The 19,152-nt window shown below is 59.2% G+C and overlaps 1 protein-coding gene across 1 annotated transcript; it reads right to left on the bottom strand.

Moving 5' to 3' along the window:
* Positions 1-8,276: 8,276 nt before the first annotated feature.
* LOC104147613 (T-cell activation Rho GTPase-activating protein-like) lies at positions 8,277-15,251 on the bottom strand. The gene is made up of 11 exons (XM_068936402.1): positions 14,977-15,251; positions 14,176-14,361; positions 13,296-13,380; positions 13,145-13,192; positions 12,636-12,702; positions 12,044-12,216; positions 11,661-11,822; positions 11,459-11,568; positions 10,796-10,991; positions 10,397-10,514; positions 8,277-10,050 (listed from the first exon to the last, which is right to left on the bottom strand). Exons 1-11 carry the CDS (start codon positions 15,249-15,251, stop codon positions 9,557-9,559), a joined length of 1,914 nt encoding a protein of 637 aa, XP_068792503.1. The 3' UTR covers positions 8,277-9,556.
* Between the last annotated feature and the right edge of the window lie 3,901 nt (positions 15,252-19,152).

The raw sequence follows: 19,152 nt of genomic DNA, 5'->3' as shown, positions 1-19,152 counted from the left end.
ATGGCGCTGCCTCACCGCCCAAGAGGGGTGCTGGTGGCCAAGGCTGCTGCCGCAGCCGGCCACCGCGACCGGGCCCTGCAGGCCACAGCCCCGGGCGGTTGGTGGGGGCTGCCGGGTGCCCAGGAGGCACAAGGCGCCCAGACGTGGCCCGGGGCGCAGGCTGCCCTCCCAGGCCGCCCCGTGAGGCAGCGGCCGCTGTCTCGAGGGCTTCGGCCCCTGCCACCTTCCCTCCCAACACTCGGATCCCTCCCGCCAGCAGCCGCCAAGGGCCGGGCCAGAGGCAGCCCCCGCTCACCTCCGCCGAAATCAAGGCCTCCACGGTCCGGGCGCTCAGCGACCCCCGCTAGGCAAGAGAGCAAAGAGCCAACGTGAGCAGCTGCTGGCAGGGGCTCTTGCCGAAAGCCCCGTGGCGCTCGGGCCGGAGCGGAAAGCCCCGCCACACTTACGGGCCCGTGGAAGCCAACGGCCTTCACAAGGAGCCGAAGGGAGGTCAGGCGGGTGAGCCGGGGCTCCGGGGCTCCGGGGCTTTGCCTGGGCACGGGCAGGGACAAAGGCAGAGCGCGGTCACAGCCAGCCCTCCCTGCTCGCGCCCTGACCCCAGCCCCGCACCTCCAGCCCACCCGGCCACAGCAGACCTTCCCGCAGCGCCGGCGGGCAGCGGCGCTCCGCAGCGCCCCGGCCCGGCTGCCTCCGGGCCTCCGCCGTAGGGAAGCGGGGAGCGAGGAGCGGCGCCGACAGCTCCGCGGCGTTGCTGTTGGAGGGCCCTGTGGAGGCCGAACCGCTGGCGCCGCTCGGCCCAGCAGGTGCCCCGCGCAGGGGGTGCCCCTTTGCCCCACCTCCACTGCTGCGGTGCGGCGGGCAGCTCCCCCGGGAGCTCTCCGCCGCCTGCAGCCTGGACGCCCGGGGCCGGCAGGCTGCAGCCCCGGCAGGGCTCACCTGAGCATCGCCTGCAGCCACAGCTCCTTCACCTCCTGCGACCTGCCGCCAGAAGCAGAAAGGGCCTCAGCGCCCGCTCCTCCTCCTCCCCTGCCGAGCCACAGGCCCCCAGGCACATCTCGCCCGCCTGGCACCGCTCCACGGCGCCGTGCGCCAAAGCCCGCCGTCGGTGTGGCCCCGCAGCAGCGTCCCTGGGCTGGGCAGAGCTGCAGGGACGTGGCGGGGGCGGGTGGCTCGTGCAGCCCTGGAGCTGCTGACGGGGGTGTGGGAAACCCGAGCGGGGCCTCTGCTTTGTGTCCGCACGGCCTGAGCTGAGCCCCAGGCAGCCCGGAGAGGACCTGCCCTTTGCCTGCACGCCCTCCCGGCCCTGGACGTGTGCCCTAGACTCACCGGAAAGTGACCACGCACAGGTCGCTGGGCCACACGAGGATGAGGGTGTTGGCGCATTTCAGGCCAAAAACCTCCTCCTCCTCCTCCTCCTGCTCTGCCCGGCCACACGCCGCCTCGTCCTCCCCGCACAGCACCCAGAGCTCGCTGAGAGGCACGCGGTGCTTGAGCAGGAAGGTGGAGCCCCACCTGCCGGGAGGAAGAGCCGGGGCGGCCTTGGAGGTGGTGTGCTCCAGGGCAGAGCCGCAGCCCGGGGGCAGAGCCTTGGGGCGGCCACCCCGAGCCTCGGGCAGGAGACGCTTGGTGAGGGGCTGTGGCTGAGGCTGGCCAGACCAGGAGCCTGCCCCTTTCCTCTTAGACCGCCCTCCACTCTAGGGACAGTGTGTCCCTCCGCGTGGCGCAGGTGCAGCACAGGGACACCCATGCAGGCGACTGCCCGTCATTTGGGCCACAAGTCGTCGTCGGGAGCGAAGGGCAGGCACACACTGCATAGGCAGCGAGGCCAGGAGGAAGGCCTCCTGCTGGCAGCCCTGCATGGGGCTTCTGGATCCTAGAGGCTTCAACAAGCACTGTTGGGCAGGATGGAGAGTAGTTGCCGAGAGCTGCTGCTCAGGAAGGAGCAAAGGCAAAGAGCTGCCAGAGCGGCAATGAGGCAGCCCGTGCGCGCTGCGGCCAGGTGCTGGGCAGGCAGCCCCAAGGAGGCGCTGGGGGCTCCCGCGGGAGCAGCTGCGGGGAGGAGCGGCGCCCGGGGGCTGGTGGCAGAGGCAGTGGCGGGGGAAGGACGGCTGTGGTTGTCATGCTTACTTGAAGGTGGCGATGGCGATGGCATCGGCCAAGAGCAGGAGGTGCCTGTCCCGCGTGCGCTGGTGCCGGGTCACCTGGGCACGGTCACTGAGCAGGAGCTGGGGGCTCCTGCGCGACACGAAGGCGCCGAGCGGCGCCGGGCGCCGGGAGGCTCCGCCGCCCACGAGCCCGACGCGGGCACCAGGCGCCACGTGGCCGCGGTCTCCGGGCGATCCCGGCGTGCCGGGAGCGGGGCCAGGAGCGCCCCGGGCGCCGCAGCAGTGGGCCTGTCCCATGGCGACCCGGCCGGGCAGACGGCTGCGGTGCGGCCGTGCCCCGCGCCGAGCAGCGCCAGGCGCCGGCCAAGCCTGAGCAAGGCTGGGAGCAGTGTCCCCGTGCCAAGCAGTGCCACTGGGCTGGGAAACTGCGTCTCCCTGCTGCCCCACGCTGGCACAGCGCCGCACTGGGGGACGGGCGGGCGCTGGTGGCCGTGGCCACCCGGTGCCACTGTGACACATTGTGATGCGCCGGCCGGGGGGGGCAGTGCGAGGGGTGGGGGCTGGGGGCACAAAGGGGAGTCTCCCTGGCACGGCTGCCCCATGCCCTGTAGCTGGTGGCCCAGGAGGACTCCAGATTGGGAGGGGGCAAGCAGGAGGGCCTGTGCCCGCTCCAGAAGCAGGGCCCAGACGGTGGCCCAGACCCCGAGTTTCACACTTCCTCTGCACTCACGCCAGGTGTCAGGGCTTATGAATCAGATCCTGAAGTGTCAAGCAATGAAGCTCCACTCATGTCCACGGGCCTAAGCCATTGTCCACCTCCTGAGCATCTGACCTTCAACTCACCTCCACTGCCAAATCACTCTTGTGATCCCGGGGGGATGTGCATTGGTGCAAACGTTCTTTGTGTCACCAGGCACACTCCAAACTGCAGAAGGTCTGCTGCACCTCTCAGCTCCCGGATTTTAGAAACCGGATATGTGAAAAGGCGGCATCTTTTCCTGTCAAAAGTTTCACAAAGGGCTGCCAGATGCCTTTTGAAGCGCACCATGTCTGGCGCACCGTCCTACCCGAGCTGAGCTTTGCTAAAGGCGAGGGCTGACAGGCCTGAGGGAGACAATGTCCCGGCTCTTGAGCAAGGGGCCAGCAACAAGCAAGACACAACTTTGCCAGGCTGGCAGGGCTTCCCCCTCTGCCTCCAAGGTTGCTGACAAAACAAACCTGGGAGGAGTGGCTGACACAGCAGAGGGCTGTGCTGCCATTGAGAGGGACCTCGCGGGGCTGGGGACAGGGCGGAGAGGAAGTGCAGCAATGGGAAACGCCAAGTCCTGCCCCTGGGGAGGAATAAGCCCAGGCCCAGGACAGGCTGGGGGCCGAGCTGCTGGAAAGCAGCTCTGCAGGAAGGCCCAGGGACAACAAGTGGGCCGTGAGCCACCAACGTGCCCTCGTGGCAAAGGCAGCCAGCCAATGGTATGCTGGGCTGCATTAGGAAGAGCACTGGCAGCAGGTTGAGGGAGGTGATGCTTGCCATGAGCCCTGGGGAGGCTGCAGCTGGCGTGCTGGGTCCAGGGCTGGGCTCCCCAGGACAAGAGAGGTGCGGAGCTCCTGCAGTGCTTAGGAGTCCAGCAAAGGGCTCCTCACATGAGGTAGGCGCTGGAGCCTCTCTCAGGTGAGGAAAGGCTGAGAGAGCCGGGCCTGTTCAGCCGGGGCAAGAGAGGACGGCGAGGGAGGGGATCTTATCGATAAGTATAAATATCTGAAGGGAGGCTAGAAAGAAGGTGGAGGCAGACTCTTTTCAGCGGTGCCCAGTGGCAGGACGAGAGGCAACGAGCAAAAATTGAAGCGCAGGAAATTCCATGGACACATAAGGAAAAACTCCAGTACCGTGCGGGTGACTGAGCCCTGGCACAGGGTGCCCAGAGAGGTTGTGGAGTCAGCATCCTTGGAGATATTCCAAAGCCGTCTGGGCACGGTCGTGGGCAGCCTGCTCTAGCTGACCCTGCTTGAGCTGGGGGCTTGGTGCAGATGATCTCTGACGGTCCCTTCCAACCTGCACCGTTCTGCCAGCCTGTGGCTCCGTTGTTCTTCGGTTTGCTCTTTGCAATGCTAGAAAATCAGAGAGAGCGCGGTGTTCCAAGCCCGGCCGCTCTGCTGGGCAAGCTGAGCTGGGCAATGGCCGAGCAAGCAGCACAAGCGTGCTTCCTGCCCAGGGCAGCTGCAGCCCGTTGGGAAGACCAGCGTGCGGGGTGGGATTTAAAACCCCAGCAGGATGCAGACGTGAGGAGCTTCGTTCAGGCTGCGCCAAGAGCCAGACTTCCAGCACTGTCTGCCCCGACAGTGCTTGCACCTTCTGCTTTCCTCGGGCTCGTGCGTTTAGCGCGTCTTCCGGAAAGTCCATGAGAAGATGGGGTGAAGTGTGGAAGCATGTGGTGCAATCCCCTCCTGGAGTAAGCCAAGGAGCAGAGGAGCCTGGCTGACATGCCTTGGCTCTTGTGCCGCAGCGGTAGAAGGGCATTAGGTCTTTGTGGCTAGGCAGCCAAAGGCAGCTTTGAGCAAGGCCCTCCGATACCTTCCTTGCTGGCGAGAGCGGTCCAAGCGCCTTAGCCCTGGAGGCCAGGAGGGCTGGGCTGGACCCCGGCCTGTGGTCGGGTGCTCTGGTAGCTTGGGAAAGCAGTTGTCCGAGCTGCAGGCAGACCATGGAGGGCTAAAGCAAAGGCCTCTGCTTTGTGCGTCCTTCTCCTCTTTGGAGGCCTCCTAAGTGCGTGTGTGGAAGAGAAGTCACCCGTGTGAAGGGAGCAGCCCTGAAAAGAGAATGCGGCCTGACAGGGCGAGTCTGCAAGGAAAGAGAGGGAGGAAGACAAACGCTCTCTGTAGATGAGGGGGTAACTCTCTTGCGGGGGCGGGGGGGGTCTGTCTGTGTTTGGGTCTTGCGAAATCGTGGTGCTTGTTGGACTTGCGTGAGGGCAAGGGCAAGCTGAGCGGGGCTGGAGCACACTTTTATGCAACTCCTTCCCCCGAGCCCTTGCTCCTGACCAAGCTGTAGAGCTGCCCTGGGCTCTGTCCACCTCTCTTACTTCCCCTTTCTGCCTTGCAAGTGCCTTGCAAGAGGCTGCCCGAGGACAAAGAGCTCTTTCCTTATGCTGGAAGAAGCGGGCAGATTCAGGCCCAAGTGCCTAGAGTATTTGGAGCCCAGCTAAGCTTGCTGAGCGTGACTGTCATGGCAGCCCTAGGACACCAGCTTGGGCCCAAAGAGAGACCCCCCTTGCTCCCTAGCGCAGTCTCTGTGCTCATCCTCCCTGGCTTTGCCGGTGTGCTTCCCAGCCAGGAAACGGGCAGTTCCTCTGCCTGGGATGCCTGGTCCTGTCACAGTCACCTACAGCGAGGCAGCCACCAAAGCAAGCCTTGTGCTTTTGCTCCAGGACAGCGTGAAGCTCTTGCGATGGCTTCGGCAGCCTCCGAGTCTTTGCACTGCCCCAGCTGCCTGCCTTGACTCTTCACGCCCGTGTCTGCCACAAGGACAAAACGCTTCGGGGTGATAGAGAGGAAAGCTGCAAGGCCCGCAACGGAAGAGCTGCAGATTCCTGAGAATGGCAAATGCCTTCTGCAACTCGCCACGGGACCTGCTCCGTTGGCTTCCTTTGTGGGGAGAGCGCCCCTGCTGCCAGGGCCAGCAGAGCGGGCATCTTCTCTAGTTGCAGCCTGCCAGCGTGCTCCTTCTCACAGCCACGGCTGCGGTCAGGCCAGGTCCTCTCGTGCCCCTTGCCTCACTGGCCGGGGAACAGCTGCCCCCAGGAAACAGCCCGCCTGCCACGCCTGGGGGCTCCCTTTCCCCCTAAGCCCCTTTGGCAGCACCATCAGCTCTTGGCATCTTCTCTCCCACCTGACTGGCACCTGCTGCTCTCTGCGGGTGGCCCTCGACTGCCAGACAGAGAGGCGTTTCTGCCCCAAATCTCGCTCGCAGGCTCTGCCAGCAGCAAGAGCAGCGATGCTGCTGCTCAGGCCCTTGCCCTCCTGCTGCGGAGCTGAGCCGGGCCATCCAAACACACCGGCCGTACCTGCAGCATGGTCGAGCAGGAGCTGCAAGCCGAGGCGTGCCGCGCTGCTTGAAAGAGAGGCACGGCGCAGTCAACGCGTGCTGCAGAAAAGCGCTTTATTGTCGTGGAGTTACACGGGAGGAAAGCCCAAGTGCCCCCGCGCCCGCCCCAAGGCTCCCCTGAGCCCTAAGCGGCCAGTTCAGTGCTAACCAAAGGCAACTTCCGACTTCTCGGCCCAAACGCACCGCCCGTCCCGGCAGGCTTGCCGTTGTGACAAGGTGCTAAGGGGGCTGCTTTCTGTCTCCCTTTTCCTTGTCTTCCCTCCTTTCCTTTCCTTCTTCTTCTTTCCTTTTGTTCTTTCCTTGGTATTCCTCCTTTGCCCCTTTCCTATCTTCCTTTCCCTTTGCTCTTCCCCTTTTTCTTCCCTTGTCTCCTTCCCCTTTTGTCCTTCCTCTTCTTTCATGTCTTTCTTTCCTGTTTTCCTGCCTTCCACTTTTCTTTCTTGTTTCCCTTCCGTGTTCTTTCCTGTTTCCTTTCCTTCTTTCTCTTTTTCCTTTCCTTTTTTCTTTCCTGTTTCCTTCCTTTCTCTCAGTTTTGTCCATCCTTTTTCCTTTCCTCCTTCTCTTTCCATTGCTTCCGTTTTGCTTTTTCCCTTCTTTTCTTCCCATCTTCCATTCTTTCTTCCTTTTACTTTCTTTTTCTTTGTTCCTTCCTTCCTTCCTTCCTTTCCCTCTTTCTTTCTCTCTTTCTCTCTATTTCACTCTTTCTCTCTTTTTCTTTCTTTCTTTCTTCCCTTCTTCCTTTCTTTCCTTTCTTTTTTCTTCCCTTGCTTCCCTTTCTTTGTGTTTGTTTCCTTTTCCTTTCCTTTCTTCGCTCCTTTCTCCTTTTCTTCTTTCCTCTTTTGTTCCCGTTCTTCTTGCCTTGCCTTGCCTTGCTTTGCCTTGCCTTGCCTTGCCTTCCCTTCCCTTTTTTCGGCCCTTTCTCCTTTTTCTTGCCTTCCTTCCTGGGCTCTTTTCCTTTCTTGTTTCCCTCCCCTTGTCTTCCCTTGTCCTTCTTTCCTTGTTTTTTCCTTCTCCACTTCCCTGCTGGCTGCCTTTCTTTCTTCCCTTCCTTCTTTCTTTCTGCTCATAGCCTTCCTCCCCTGCTTTTCTTTCTCTTCCTTTCCTTATTGGCCTTTCCTTTCTCTGTCAATTTTTCTTTCCTTTTTCCTTTCATTGCTTCTCTTTCCATTGCTTCCTTTTTTCCTTCTTTCTCTCCTTTCTGCCCACCTTCCTTCCCTTGTCCCCCCAGTTTTCTTTCCCTTTTCTTCTTCCTTATCCTTTCCTTTGCCTTGTCTTTCCTTCCTTCCTTCTTGCTTCCTTCCTTCCTCTTTCGCTTGCTTGCTTCTCTTTCTTCCCTTTTCTTTCCTCTTCCCTTTCTTTTTTCTTCCCTTTTCTCTCACCTCCTTTTTCTTCCCTTTCCCCTTCCCTTTCCTTATTTCTTGCCTTTCTGTTTTGGCGCGTCTTTCTCTCCGTGCTTCTCTCTCCCTTCCGAATGCCCTTCTTTGGCTCTCTTGCTCGGCTTTCCTTGCTTGGCTTTCCTTGTTCTTGCTTTCCTGTTTGGCTTTCCCTTTTCGCTTCCCTTTCTTCCCTTCCCCTTTCTTCTCTCCTTTCGGGGGTGCTTCCTTTCGGCCTTTTTTTGGCTGGTGGTTGGGTTGCTTGCTTTCTTTTCACTTTGGCTCCCCTGTCTTTCTTCCCTTGCAGGGAAGGTCCCTTCCTCGCGGGCTTTCCTTTCCTTGGGTGGGTTGCACTCTGGTTTTCTTTCCCCGTTTTCCTCTGCCTTGCTCCTTTCCTTTCCCTTCCCCTTTCTCCTCTCCTTTTCCTCTCTCATTTTCTTTGCTTTCTTTTTTTTTCCTGCCTTTCTTTCTTTCTTGCCTTTCAGAACCGACGAGCGGCAGGCTCAGCTCTTTCAAGCAGGCGTCCAGCAGCCTTCCTTTCGGGTTTTACCACCGTGACAAGGGGGTAAGGATGCCGCCAAGGGCTTCTTCTTTCCTTCCTTGTGTTTCTTTCCCGGGTTCCTTCTTCCCAGCATTTCTTTCTTGTTTCAGTCCTTTCTTTCTTTCCTTCCTTCCTTCTTTCCTTCTTTCGCTCCTGCTTTTTCACTTTCTTCTTTTCCACCTTTCCTTCTTTCCTTTTTTCTCTCTTTTCTGTTCCTCTTTTTTCTTTCCTTCTTTCTTTGCTTCTTTCTCTTCTTCCTTCTTAAAGCCCTTTTGCCTTTCGTGCTTTCCTCCCCTGTTTTTGCTTTCCTCTTTCTCCTTTCCTTTCTTCTTTCCTTTCTTCTTTCCTTCTTTCTCTCTTTCTCCTTTCCTTTTCCCTTTCTTTTCTCCTTCTCTTTAATTTTCCACACTCCTTTTCCTTTCCTGTTTTGGTCCATCCCTTTTTCTCCCCTTTTCTTTTCCTTTCCTTGTCTTGCGTGCCCTTGTGGCTTCTTTTCCTTCTCCTTCCCTGACAGTCTTTCCCAGAACTGTCTTTTCCCTTTCCTTTTTCTTTCCTGCTCTTCCCTTGCTCTTTCCTTGTTTGTCTTGGTTTTCCTTGCTTGCCTTTCCTTTTCTTCCCCGATCTTCTTTCCTAGCTTTTCCTTTTTTCTCTTCCTTGCTTCCTTCCCTTTTTTCTTTGCTTCTTTCCTTCTTTCTTGCCTTTCATTTTTCCTTTTTCACTTTCCTTTGCTTTCCTTTTTTCTCTTCTCACTTTTCTTTCACAATCTCTTTCTACTTTTCTTTCCCTTTCTTCTTTCTCTTCTTTTTCTTTTTCACTTCTTCCCTTTCCCCTTTCCTTTCTTCTTCCATTTTTTACTTCCCTTTCTCCTTTCCACTCTTCTCGCCTCGCCTCTTCTCACCTCTTCTCTTCTCGCCTCTTCTCTTCTCTCTTTCCTTCTTTTCTGACTTTGTTCACTTTCTTTTTTCCTTTCCTTTTTTCTTGCCTTTCTCTTCAGTTTTCACTTCTGCCTTTTTTTTTCTTTGCCTTTTCTTTCCCTTTTCCCTTATGTTTTGTTTTCCTTTGAGCCTTCCTTCTTTCCTTTCTTCTCTCCTTTCTCTTCCCTTCCCTTTTCCCTTTTGCTGTCCCCTTTTCGTTCCTGTTTGCTTTCCTTTCCCTTCAGGCCTCTTCTTCTCTTCCCCCCCCTTTTGTTTTTTTCTCCCTCTCCCCCAAATCAGTGGCAGGTGTAGCTCTTTCCAACAGCGATCCAGAGGGTTTCCCCTCCTTGCAGCTGGCATGGCTTCTCAGCTCTCACGCGCCAGCCTGGAGCTTCTCATTCTCTCGCCTCAGCCTGCCCAGCTGTTCAAGCGAAGAGCACTTCCAAGCAGGCACACCGTCCTCGATCCGTGGCGGCCTTGGGGGGCTCTGGTGGTTCCCAAACCCCCGGTTCAGCACGCAACAGGAGTGCTCAGAGGGTTCTCGTGGCCCGCCAGCAGCGAGAGGGAATGGCAGCAGGTCCCAGGCAGGTTAGCGAGCGGCCATGGGAAGCGGGAAGGCAGCTCTCCAGGGAGTGCCTGGAGGACGTTTGGGGTGGAGCGCCACTGGAGACTTGGGCAGGCGACACGGCAGGCTCTTTCTCCAGGGCCTCGTGCTCCAAGCACAGCTGTTGCTGCCCAACACCAACGCTGTCTGCACTTCTGCTCCGCTTCTGGTGCCTGCTGCTGCCTTCCGAGCGCTCCTGGAAGGACAGGGCTGGCTCTGAGGAGCTCCTGCCCATCCTGTGGCGATCATTTTTCCGTGGAGGCAGCAGTGGAGGGGCAGAGAGGCACGTTGCATGTGTCCTGCTCCCAGTGGGGCTTCTGCCGCTGGGCTGCTGCCTCTCTGAGGTTGGGGGGTGGCACCCAGCTTCAGGCTCTGGGCTGTGGTGGGCAGGAGCATCTTCCTGAGCAGCACCGCGGTGTGCTGTGGGCAGAAGGAGCCTGTTAGCCAGTTTGGAGAGGCCCTCTGAAGGGAAGCACAGAGGGAAACTTTCCCGGTGCAGCCACACAGCCGCAGCAGATGGCAAGGGGCAACCTTAGCACCTATGGATGCGAAGGGCGGTTCAGGAGACACAAGTAGCCCTGGGGGCAATACCCCGCCCGGGGAGGGGGCAGGTCTAGTCCACAGTGAGCAACACTGTGAAGAGCAGAGTGCTACAGGTGTTTAACATCTATCGGGGAGGCCTTTTGTGGAGTCATCTTCCCATAGGCAGCTCCAGAACTGGAAGCAGCAGCCCTGGCCAGTGCCAGTCCTCAGTGCAGCCTCCTACCTGCAGAGCTGCCAGGCTGCTCGGGGCACTCCTCGGCAGTGGGGCTGCCGGGAAAGGCCAGGTCCTCTCCAAAGATTGCTGTGCAGTTGTCAATGAGAAACTCCACCAGCAGCGTCACCTGCGCGCAGGAAAGCATGGCGGTCAGGGCAAGGGGCTGAAAAGGGGCTCAACAGGCTTTCCTGCTCCTGACTGACGTTCCTCTGCCAAAAGCTCTGCAGCTCTGGGGCTGCAGCTCCAGGAAGCGATTTGCCTGTCGCATTGCGGAGAGCCCGGCTGAGGGGCACCCGCCCGTGCTCCCAGGTGCTGCTGCTGCATTCCACTTCTGCAGTGGTCGTGGGATGGGTGGCCACGGCTCGGCTGTGCCCCAAAGCGGCCAGCTACCGGCTGAGGGCAACGTACCTTGTTGTTCATCTCCAGCTGCACTTGCAGCGGCAGCGTGCTGTCCGTGCCTGGGCTGAGCATGTTGGGCCCAACGCAGATGGCAAGGTTGCTGGAGTGCATCCTGTTGGTCTCGGCACTCTGGCTGATGTGGCGGAGCACAGCAAGCAAAGGCCTGAGCAAGAGGACGTTTGCCCGCGGCAGTTGGTCAGCCACCCTACGTGAACACAAACAGAACGTGCCGTGACTTGAGGGGGCAGTGGCTGCTGCTTCTGGCTGCGAGCAGCTCTCAAGTTCACTCCCACAAACGGCGCGTCCTCCAAAGAGAGCAACGCCTCTGCTTTCCTTCGCTACTTGACAAAGGCCCTCTTTGGAAACCCCCAGCGGCAGCTGAGCAGGTGCTGCAGTCCAAGGTCTGCAATGACAAGAGCTTGCCCGAAAGGCGGGCGTTTCAAGCACCCTCCCTGCTTGGCAGGAGATCAGCCGTGGGAATAGAGGCGAGGGTGTCCGGAGACGTTGCGGGAGGCTTTGCGAAGGCCCGTGAAAGCCTGGGGCTGTGCTGTGTAGTATCAGCACTAGCAAGCTGCCAGAAAGGAGAGGTCTTGGCAGGAGCCTCCCCACAGCCAGAGAAGGCCCGGCCTCTCGCAGCCACTGCAGAAGGCAGGCACTGCCTCCAACACTTACTCTTTGAGTTCTTCAATTTTCCCCTCCCTGCTTGGCCTGTCCAGAGCCAGCATCCACTTCTCATACAGGGCCGCTGACAGGAGTGTGCAGGGGATGCTGCGGAGGAAGTCCTGCAAGGCCAAGATACCGAGAGCAGGCTTTGGACATCAGCCCTGAGCAGGTCCGCAATGTACTCTCCCAGCTGCAAGGCAGAAGAACTCACCTTCAGGACGACCGCCAGGAGGTGCACCGGCTGGCTTTCCAACTCCACCGCCGCTCCTTTGTCGAGGGCCTCCTTCAGGTCCCTGCGGGCTCGCTCACTGGCGGCTTTGCGGAATACGCCCTCTGTGGCCGGTCCTTCCCTGTACAGTATCGCCAGGAGATCCTGCAGGAGAAAGCAGACAGAGCTGGCAGAAGCGGTGCTTGGCTACAGAAAGGCCCTGTGGCGATGGGACTGGACCCTCAGGCCTTGCCGGGGAGAAGCGAGCGTGCAGGGCAAAGCCCCAAATGCCCCAAATGCTGCTGAGAGCCACGGCCCAAGCGCCGGGCGTGCTGCCTCGCGCAACGAGCTGGGAGCGGGATCCCTGCGTGGCCAGGCTGCCTCACCTGGACGGGCTGGGGCAGGCTCTCCTCCTCGCCACAAAGCCTTGCCAGAGGCTGCCCAAAGAGAGGGCTCTTGAGGCCGGCCTCTGGCTGCCCTGGGCCGTCCCCATTGGCCGAGGTGCGCCTGCGAGCAAACGGCCAGCGGATCAACCTCTTCCTTTTCCGAGGCCCATCGGCTGCAAAAGCAAGAGGAAAGCACAAGTCAGGTTCCAAAAGCAGGAGGAGAGCTGTCTGCGTGCAGTGCCGCGCGCTGCCGACGGAAGAGCAGAGCTGTGGGTGGAAACAGCCACTGCGACGGCGCGGGGGAAACTGTGGGACAACCGCGGGGTTCCTGCGGGAAGGACCGCCGCAGCTGTCCAAGAGGGACCATGCCTGTGCGCACGCCAGCTGTCCTGCTTTGGTCACCTTGGAGGGAGCTGAGCGTTTCCTCTCCAAAAGCGGGAACCCACAGAAATAAGGGCGGTGTGTTTGACCTGGGCAGAGGGTTGTGGCACGGCCGAGGTGCTGGCCGGGGGGGCAGGAGGGGCTGCTGCTTTGGAGCCGCTGCCCAGCGCCCCGGGAGAAGGCAGCTCCTCAGTGGCTCTTGTAAACTCACCAGGCGAGCGGCAAAGTCCCTCTGCGGGAGCTGCTGGGACCAAGAGAGGGTCCTGCGTGGGGCCAGCCTGCAAGAAAGGGCTTCAGGTTACAGAGCCGCCCCGTCGCAGTAAGGGCCGCCAGCGAGTGGCTGCAGCGCGGCAGAAAGGTGTGAGCGGCTGCAGGGACGATCCCGAGGGCGTCAGGCGCCTGCGCAGGGGACGCTGGGGTGGGGAATGGCGCTGCCTCACCGCCCAAGAGGGGTGCTGGTGGCCAAGGCTGCTGCCGCAGCCGGCCACCGCGACCGGGCCCTGCAGGCCACAGCCCCGGGCGGTTGGTGGGGGCTGCCGGGTGCCCAGGAGGCACAAGGCGCCCAGACGTGGCCCGGGGCGCAGGCTGCCCTCCCAGGCCGCCCCGTGAGGCAGCGGCCGCTGTCTCGAGGGCTTCGGCCCCTGCCACCTTCCCTCCCAACACTCGGATCCCTCCCGCCAGCAGCCGCCAAGGGCCGGGCCAGAGGCAGCCCCCGCTCACCTCCGCCGAAATCAAGGCCTCCACGGTCCGGGCGCTCAGCGACCCCCGCTAGGCAAGAGAGCAAAGAGCCAACGTGAGCAGCTGCTGGCAGGGGCTCTTGCCGAAAGCCCCGTGGCGCTCGGGCCGGAGCGGAAAGCCCCGCCACACTTACGGGCCCGTGGAAGCCAACGGCCTTCACAAGGAGCCGAAGGGAGGTCAGGCGGGTGAGCCGGGGCTCCGGGGCTCCGGGGCTTTGCCTGGGCACGGGCAGGGACAAAGGCAGAGCGCGGTCACAGCCAGCCCTCCCTGCTCGCGCCCTGACCCCAGCCCCGCACCTCCAGCCCACCCGGCCACAGCAGACCTTCCCGCAGCGCCGGCGGGCAGCGGCGCTCCGCAGCGCCCCGGCCCGGCTGCCTCCGGGCCTCCGCCGTAGGGAAGCGGGGAGCGAGGAGCGGCGCCGACAGCTCCGCGGCGTTGCTGTTGGAGGGCCCTGTGGAGGCCGAACCGCTGGCGCCGCTCGGCCCAGCAGGTGCCCCGCGCAGGGGGTGCCCCTTTGCCCCACCTCCACTGCTGCGGTGCGGCGGGCAGCTCCCCCGGGAGCTCTCCGCCGCCTGCAGCCTGGACGCCCGGGGCCGGCAGGCTGCAGCCCCGGCAGGGCTCACCTGAGCATCGCCTGCAGCCACAGCTCCTTCACCTCCTGCGACCTGCCGCCAGAAGCAGAAAGGGCCTCAGCGCCCGCTCCTCCTCCTCCCCTGCCGAGCCACAGGCCCCCAGGCACATCTCGCCCGCCTGGCACCGCTCCACGGCGCCGTGCGCCAAAGCCCGCCGTCGGTGTGGCCCCGCAGCAGCGTCCCTGGGCTGGGCAGAGCTGCAGGGACGTGGCGGGGGCGGGTGGCTCGTGCAGCCCTGGAGCTGCTGACGGGGGTGTGGGAAACCCGAGCGGGGCCTCTGCTTTGTGTCCGCACGGCCTGAGCTGAGCCCCAGGCAGCCCGGAGAGGACCTGCCCTTTGCCTGCACGCCCTCCCGGCCCTGGACGTGTGCCCTAGACTCACCGGAAAGTGACCACGCACAGGTCGCTGGGCCACACGAGGATGAGGGTGTTGGCGCATTTCAGGCCAAAAACCTCCTCCTCCTCCTCCTCCTGCTCTGCCCGGCCACACGCCGCCTCGTCCTCCCCGCACAGCACCCAGAGCTCGCTGAGAGGCACGCGGTGCTTGAGCAGGAAGGTGGAGCCCCACCTGCCGGGAGGAAGAGCCGGGGCGGCCTTGGAGGTGGTGTGCTCCAGGGCAGAGCCGCAGCCCGGGGGCAGAGCCTTGGGGCGGCCACCCCGAGCCTCGGGCAGGAGACGCTTGGTGAGGGGCTGTGGCTGAGGCTGGCCAGACCAGGAGCCTGCCCCTTTCCTCTTAGACCGCCCTCCACTCTAGGGACAGTGTGTCCCTCCGCGTGGCGCAGGTGCAGCACAGGGACACCCATGCAGGCGACTGCCCGTCATTTGGGCCACAAGTCGTCGTCGGGAGCGAAGGGCAGGCACACACTGCATAGGCAGCGAGGCCAGGAGGAAGGCCTCCTGCTGGCAGCCCTGCATGGGGCTTCTGGATCCTAGAGGCTTCAACAAGCACTGTTGGGCAGGATGGAGAGTAGTTGCCGAGAGCTGCTGCTCAGGAAGGAGCAAAGGCAAAGAGCTGCCAGAGCGGCAATGAGGCAGCCCGTGCGCGCTGCGGCCAGGTGCTGGGCAGGCAGCCCCAAGGAGGCGCTGGGGGCTCCCGCGGGAGCAGCTGCGGGGAGGAGCGGCGCCCGGGGGCTGGTGGCAGAGGCAGTGGCGGGGGAAGGACGGCTGTGGTTGTCATGCTTACTTGAAGGTGGCGATGGCGATGGCATCGGCCAAGAGCAGGAGGTGCCTGTCCCGCGTGCGCTGGTGCCGGGTCACCTGGGCACGGTCGCTGAGCAGGAGCTGGGGGCTCCTGCGCGACACGAAGGCGCCGAGCGGCGCCGGGCGCCGGGAGGCTCCGCCGCCCACGAGCCCGACGCGGGCACCAGGCGCCACGTGGCCGCGGTCTCCGGGCGATCCCGGCGTGCCGGGAGCGGGGCCAGGAGCGCCCCGGGCGCCGCAGCAGTGGGCCTGTCCCATGGCGACCCGGCCGGGCAGACGGCTGCGGTGCGGCCGTGCCCCGCGCCGAGCAGCGCCAGGCGCCGGCCAAGCCTGAGCAAGGCTGGGAGCAGTGTCCCCGTGCCAAGCAGTGCCACTGGGCTGGGAAACTGCGTCTCCCTGCTGCCCCACGCTGGCACAGCGCCGCACTGGGGGACGGGCGGGCGCTGGTGGCCGTGGCCACCCGGTGCCACTGTGACACATTGTGATGCGCCGGCCGGGGGGGGCAGTGCGAGGGGTGGGGGCTGGGGGCACAAAGGGGAGTCTCCCTGGCACGGCTGCCCCATGCCCTGTAGCTGGTGGCCCAGGAGGACTCCAGATTGGGAGGGGGCAAGCAGGAGGGCCTGTGCCCGCTCCAGAAGCAGGGCCCAGACGGTGGCCCAGACCCCGAGTTTCACACTTCCTCTGCACTCACGCCAGGTGTCAGGGCTTATGAATCAGATCCTGAAGTGTCAAGCAACGAAGCTCCACTCATGTCCACGGGCCTAAGCCATTGTCCACCTCCTGAGCATCTGACCTTCAACTCACCTCCACTGCCAAATCACTCTTGTGATCCCGGGGGGATGTGCATTGGTGCAAACGTTCTTTGTGTCACCAGGCACACTCCAAACTGCAGAAGGTCTGCTGCACCTCTCAGCTCCCGGATTTTAGAAACCGGATATGTGAAAAGGCGGCATCTTTTCCTGTCAAAAGTTTCACAAAGGGCTGCCAGATGCCTTTTGAAGCGCACCATGTCTGGCGCACCGTCCTACCCGAGCTGAGCTTTGCTAAAGGCGAGGGCTGACAGGCCTGAGGGAGACAATGTCCCGGCTCTTGAGCAAGGGGCCAGCAACAAGCAAGACACAACTTTGCCAGGCTGGCAGGGCTTCCCCCTCTGCCTCCAAGGTTGCTGACAAAACAAACCTGGGAGGAGTGGCTGACACAGCAGAGGGCTGTGCTGCCATTGAGAGGGACCTCGCGGGGCTGGGGACAGGGCGGAGAGGAAGTGCAGCAATGGGAAACGCCAAGTCCTGCCCCTGGGGAGGAATAAGCCCAGGCCCAGGACAGGCTGGGGGCCGAGCTGCTGGAAAGCAGCTCTGCAGGAAGGCCCAGGGACAACAAGTGGGCCGTGAGCCACCAACGTGCCCTTGTGGCAAAGGCAGCCAGCCAATGGTATGCTGGGCTGCATTAGGAAGAGCACTGGCAGCAGGTTGAGGGAGGTGATGCTTGCCATGAGCCCTGGGGAGGCTGCAGCTGGCGTGCTGGGTCCAGGGCTGGGCTCCCCAGGACAAGAGAGGTGCGGAGCTCCTGCAGTGCTTAGGAGTCCAGCAAAGGGCTCCTCACATGAGGTAGGCGCTGGAGCCTCTCTCAGGTGAGGGGAAAGGCTGGCCCTGGGGAGGAATATGCCCGGGCCCCCAAACAACTTGTCCCTCTCTTGCTGCTCTTTCTTGGGCTGCCAGCTACTCCGCCCCAGGGATTTCTTTCTCTGCGTGTCAAATTTGTTCCCTCCTAGGGTAAATTTACTGAGTGCTAGCCCAGGACAAGAGCCTTTGAACATGCATCCCTAGTTCAGTGGAAGGGTGGCCAGCTTGTGAGCTATTTGTGTGTTGCTTTTTTATTGATTTTTAAGTTGCTTGATTGCCAGTGGGTCTGTAACGAAGTAGGGGTATGCTGGGAAACACGAATGAGGAAGGAGGAGGAGTAGGAAGGGAAGAAGTAAGATAGTGGGGGCTGCTGAAATTACCACGTGCCTGAAGGCAGGTTGGCTTTGGTGCGCTTCTTTAGTCCCTGAGTGCCATGGCCTTGGGGAACACGTATTCTTGCTCATCCCCACTCTTCAGCGTGCTCTGGTATGTGACATATATTTGGTTACTTGGCTCCTTGTAATCAGGTTTTGTGGTTTTTTAGCTTGCTGTTGCTGGTCAGTGGTTGCTTGCTGGAGAACAAGTGAGGAGCACCCCTCGAACAGGGGTGGGAACTTAGTTCCCTGCCTATGCGGCAGGCTAAAGGCAGACAGGCTCATTCATTTTGGTGTAATGGATGCTTAGCTATGATATACAAAACAAAGCACCATTAGAGGAAATGTGTGAGCAAACCCAGCTCTAAGATGCCCTGGAATGTGGGGTTAGTTTAAGTGACTGAATTCAGAGGTCAGTTGAGGTCCCCGAGGCAGTCTAAGGAATTGTATCAAACTCTCTCATGTTCCCAGAAAAACAACTAACTCCTATTTCAGGGGTTTTTATCCTTTGCTGCTGGCCAGGGAAAGCTGGAATAGTCAAGGTATATGTGATGTGTGTTTGGTGACTTGGGCGAGTGAGGAACAGGGGTTCACCCCGCACCCTCTGGCCAAATACAGACCGAAACAACTGTCATTTTTGGACACATCTGCCTCTGTGTCACGGCACGCAGCATTTATCTTCAGCTCTTTGCTTCCAGTTGTTAAATAGCAGCAGCTCCAACAGAGCTTGGTTTTCATACAGTGGCATTTGAGGGATTGGTTCATTTTCATAGTGTGTGCAAGTGCTTTTATGATTAAATATTGTATGACTGTATCTGGTGAATGAGAGCACTTTTAGTTGCAATTGACCCCTTAGTGAAGCCCATTTGATAACACAGTGGGAGAGAAAACAAAAGCTGAATTAATTACAGGACTTCATATATTCTGTTGTGTTATAGAAATGAACAGAAGCAACTGAACTTAATTGGAGTAATTGATAAAACCAAACAAAAATGAAGAACTACTAAAAATACTAAATTGTTCTGAAATGCTTTAATAATGAAATTAACAGTGGAATTAATTAAAATAGGTGAAAGGCAAGTCAGAAGATGAATTTCTCACAATCTTTCTCTATATTTTAGTGAGTTTGCCTTTGAGACTTGCATGGTAGAGAGCTACAGTGATTGAACTATGCAGAAAGTAAATAAACCCAGGTCATATTTTATTCATTTTAAGGACAGGTAAGATTTGAATTACATGGGCTTGGATTCTGAATCTAAAGCTGGGAGTAGTAGGTTCATGGTTTAATAGTGCATCTTCATTTAATAATATTCCAATGTGTGCAGTCCACAGGCAGTAATTTTTAATTGCATTGCAGGGATAATTTAATTTAGATTATCCATGTCATCTTCATCAAGATAAGGTTAAATCCCAAGGAGAGGAAATCTTGATATTTTGATCATTTTGGAAATATACTAATAGAAAAAACTCAGGTTTTGAAAGGGTAAGGTTTAGCAGTTAGTTCAAATCTGAGTGGTCAGAGCCTTAATAGCAGGAAAAATATTTATTTAAATATATAAATGATTACCTATAGACATAAACAAAAATTAAAATCACCTGGTGGAGTTTGAGCACTGCTTAAGCCACATTGATCCTCCAGGCTGGCATTCGCAGTTCAGACATGCAAATTTTTTTATGCAATAACATGGTGCAGCTGGAATTGTTCTTTTGATCCTTCACCTAGCTATATCCGTTTACATTTTAGCTAATGAAGACAGGTCTCTACCGTCCTTTCTAAAGCCATGCTTTGAGTCATGCCTCTGAGTCTGAAAAACTGCATACCAGCCTCTTTTCTACTGTTTTTTTTCCAGAAAGCAAGGATAATATTAATCTCTCAGTCCTGTTGTTTTGGAGACTGTACTGGTTTCACTAGCTAAGTTGCCATCTGGAATATCCATGGCTTGTGTTATTCTTTCTCACTGTCTTCCTTAAAACACTTGCATACATCTTTTAATGTGCAGCAGTGAACAGATGTGTTTCTTCTGGAGAGTCTGCATTATGCTTACGACATATCTGCATGAGGAGATTTACTTTAAAATGACCTGCTTTGTTGCAACAGCTTTATATGAAGTGGCAGGCAGTAGGTATATCTGAGCAAATAGTCCGTTTTCATTTCATAGCTTTCAT

The sequence above is a fragment of the Struthio camelus genome, chromosome 3 (assembly GCF_040807025.1).
Source record: "Struthio camelus isolate bStrCam1 chromosome 3, bStrCam1.hap1, whole genome shotgun sequence".
NCBI lineage: Eukaryota > Metazoa > Chordata > Aves > Struthioniformes > Struthionidae > Struthio > Struthio camelus.
This window is presented reverse-complemented; position numbering and strand designations above follow the sequence as displayed.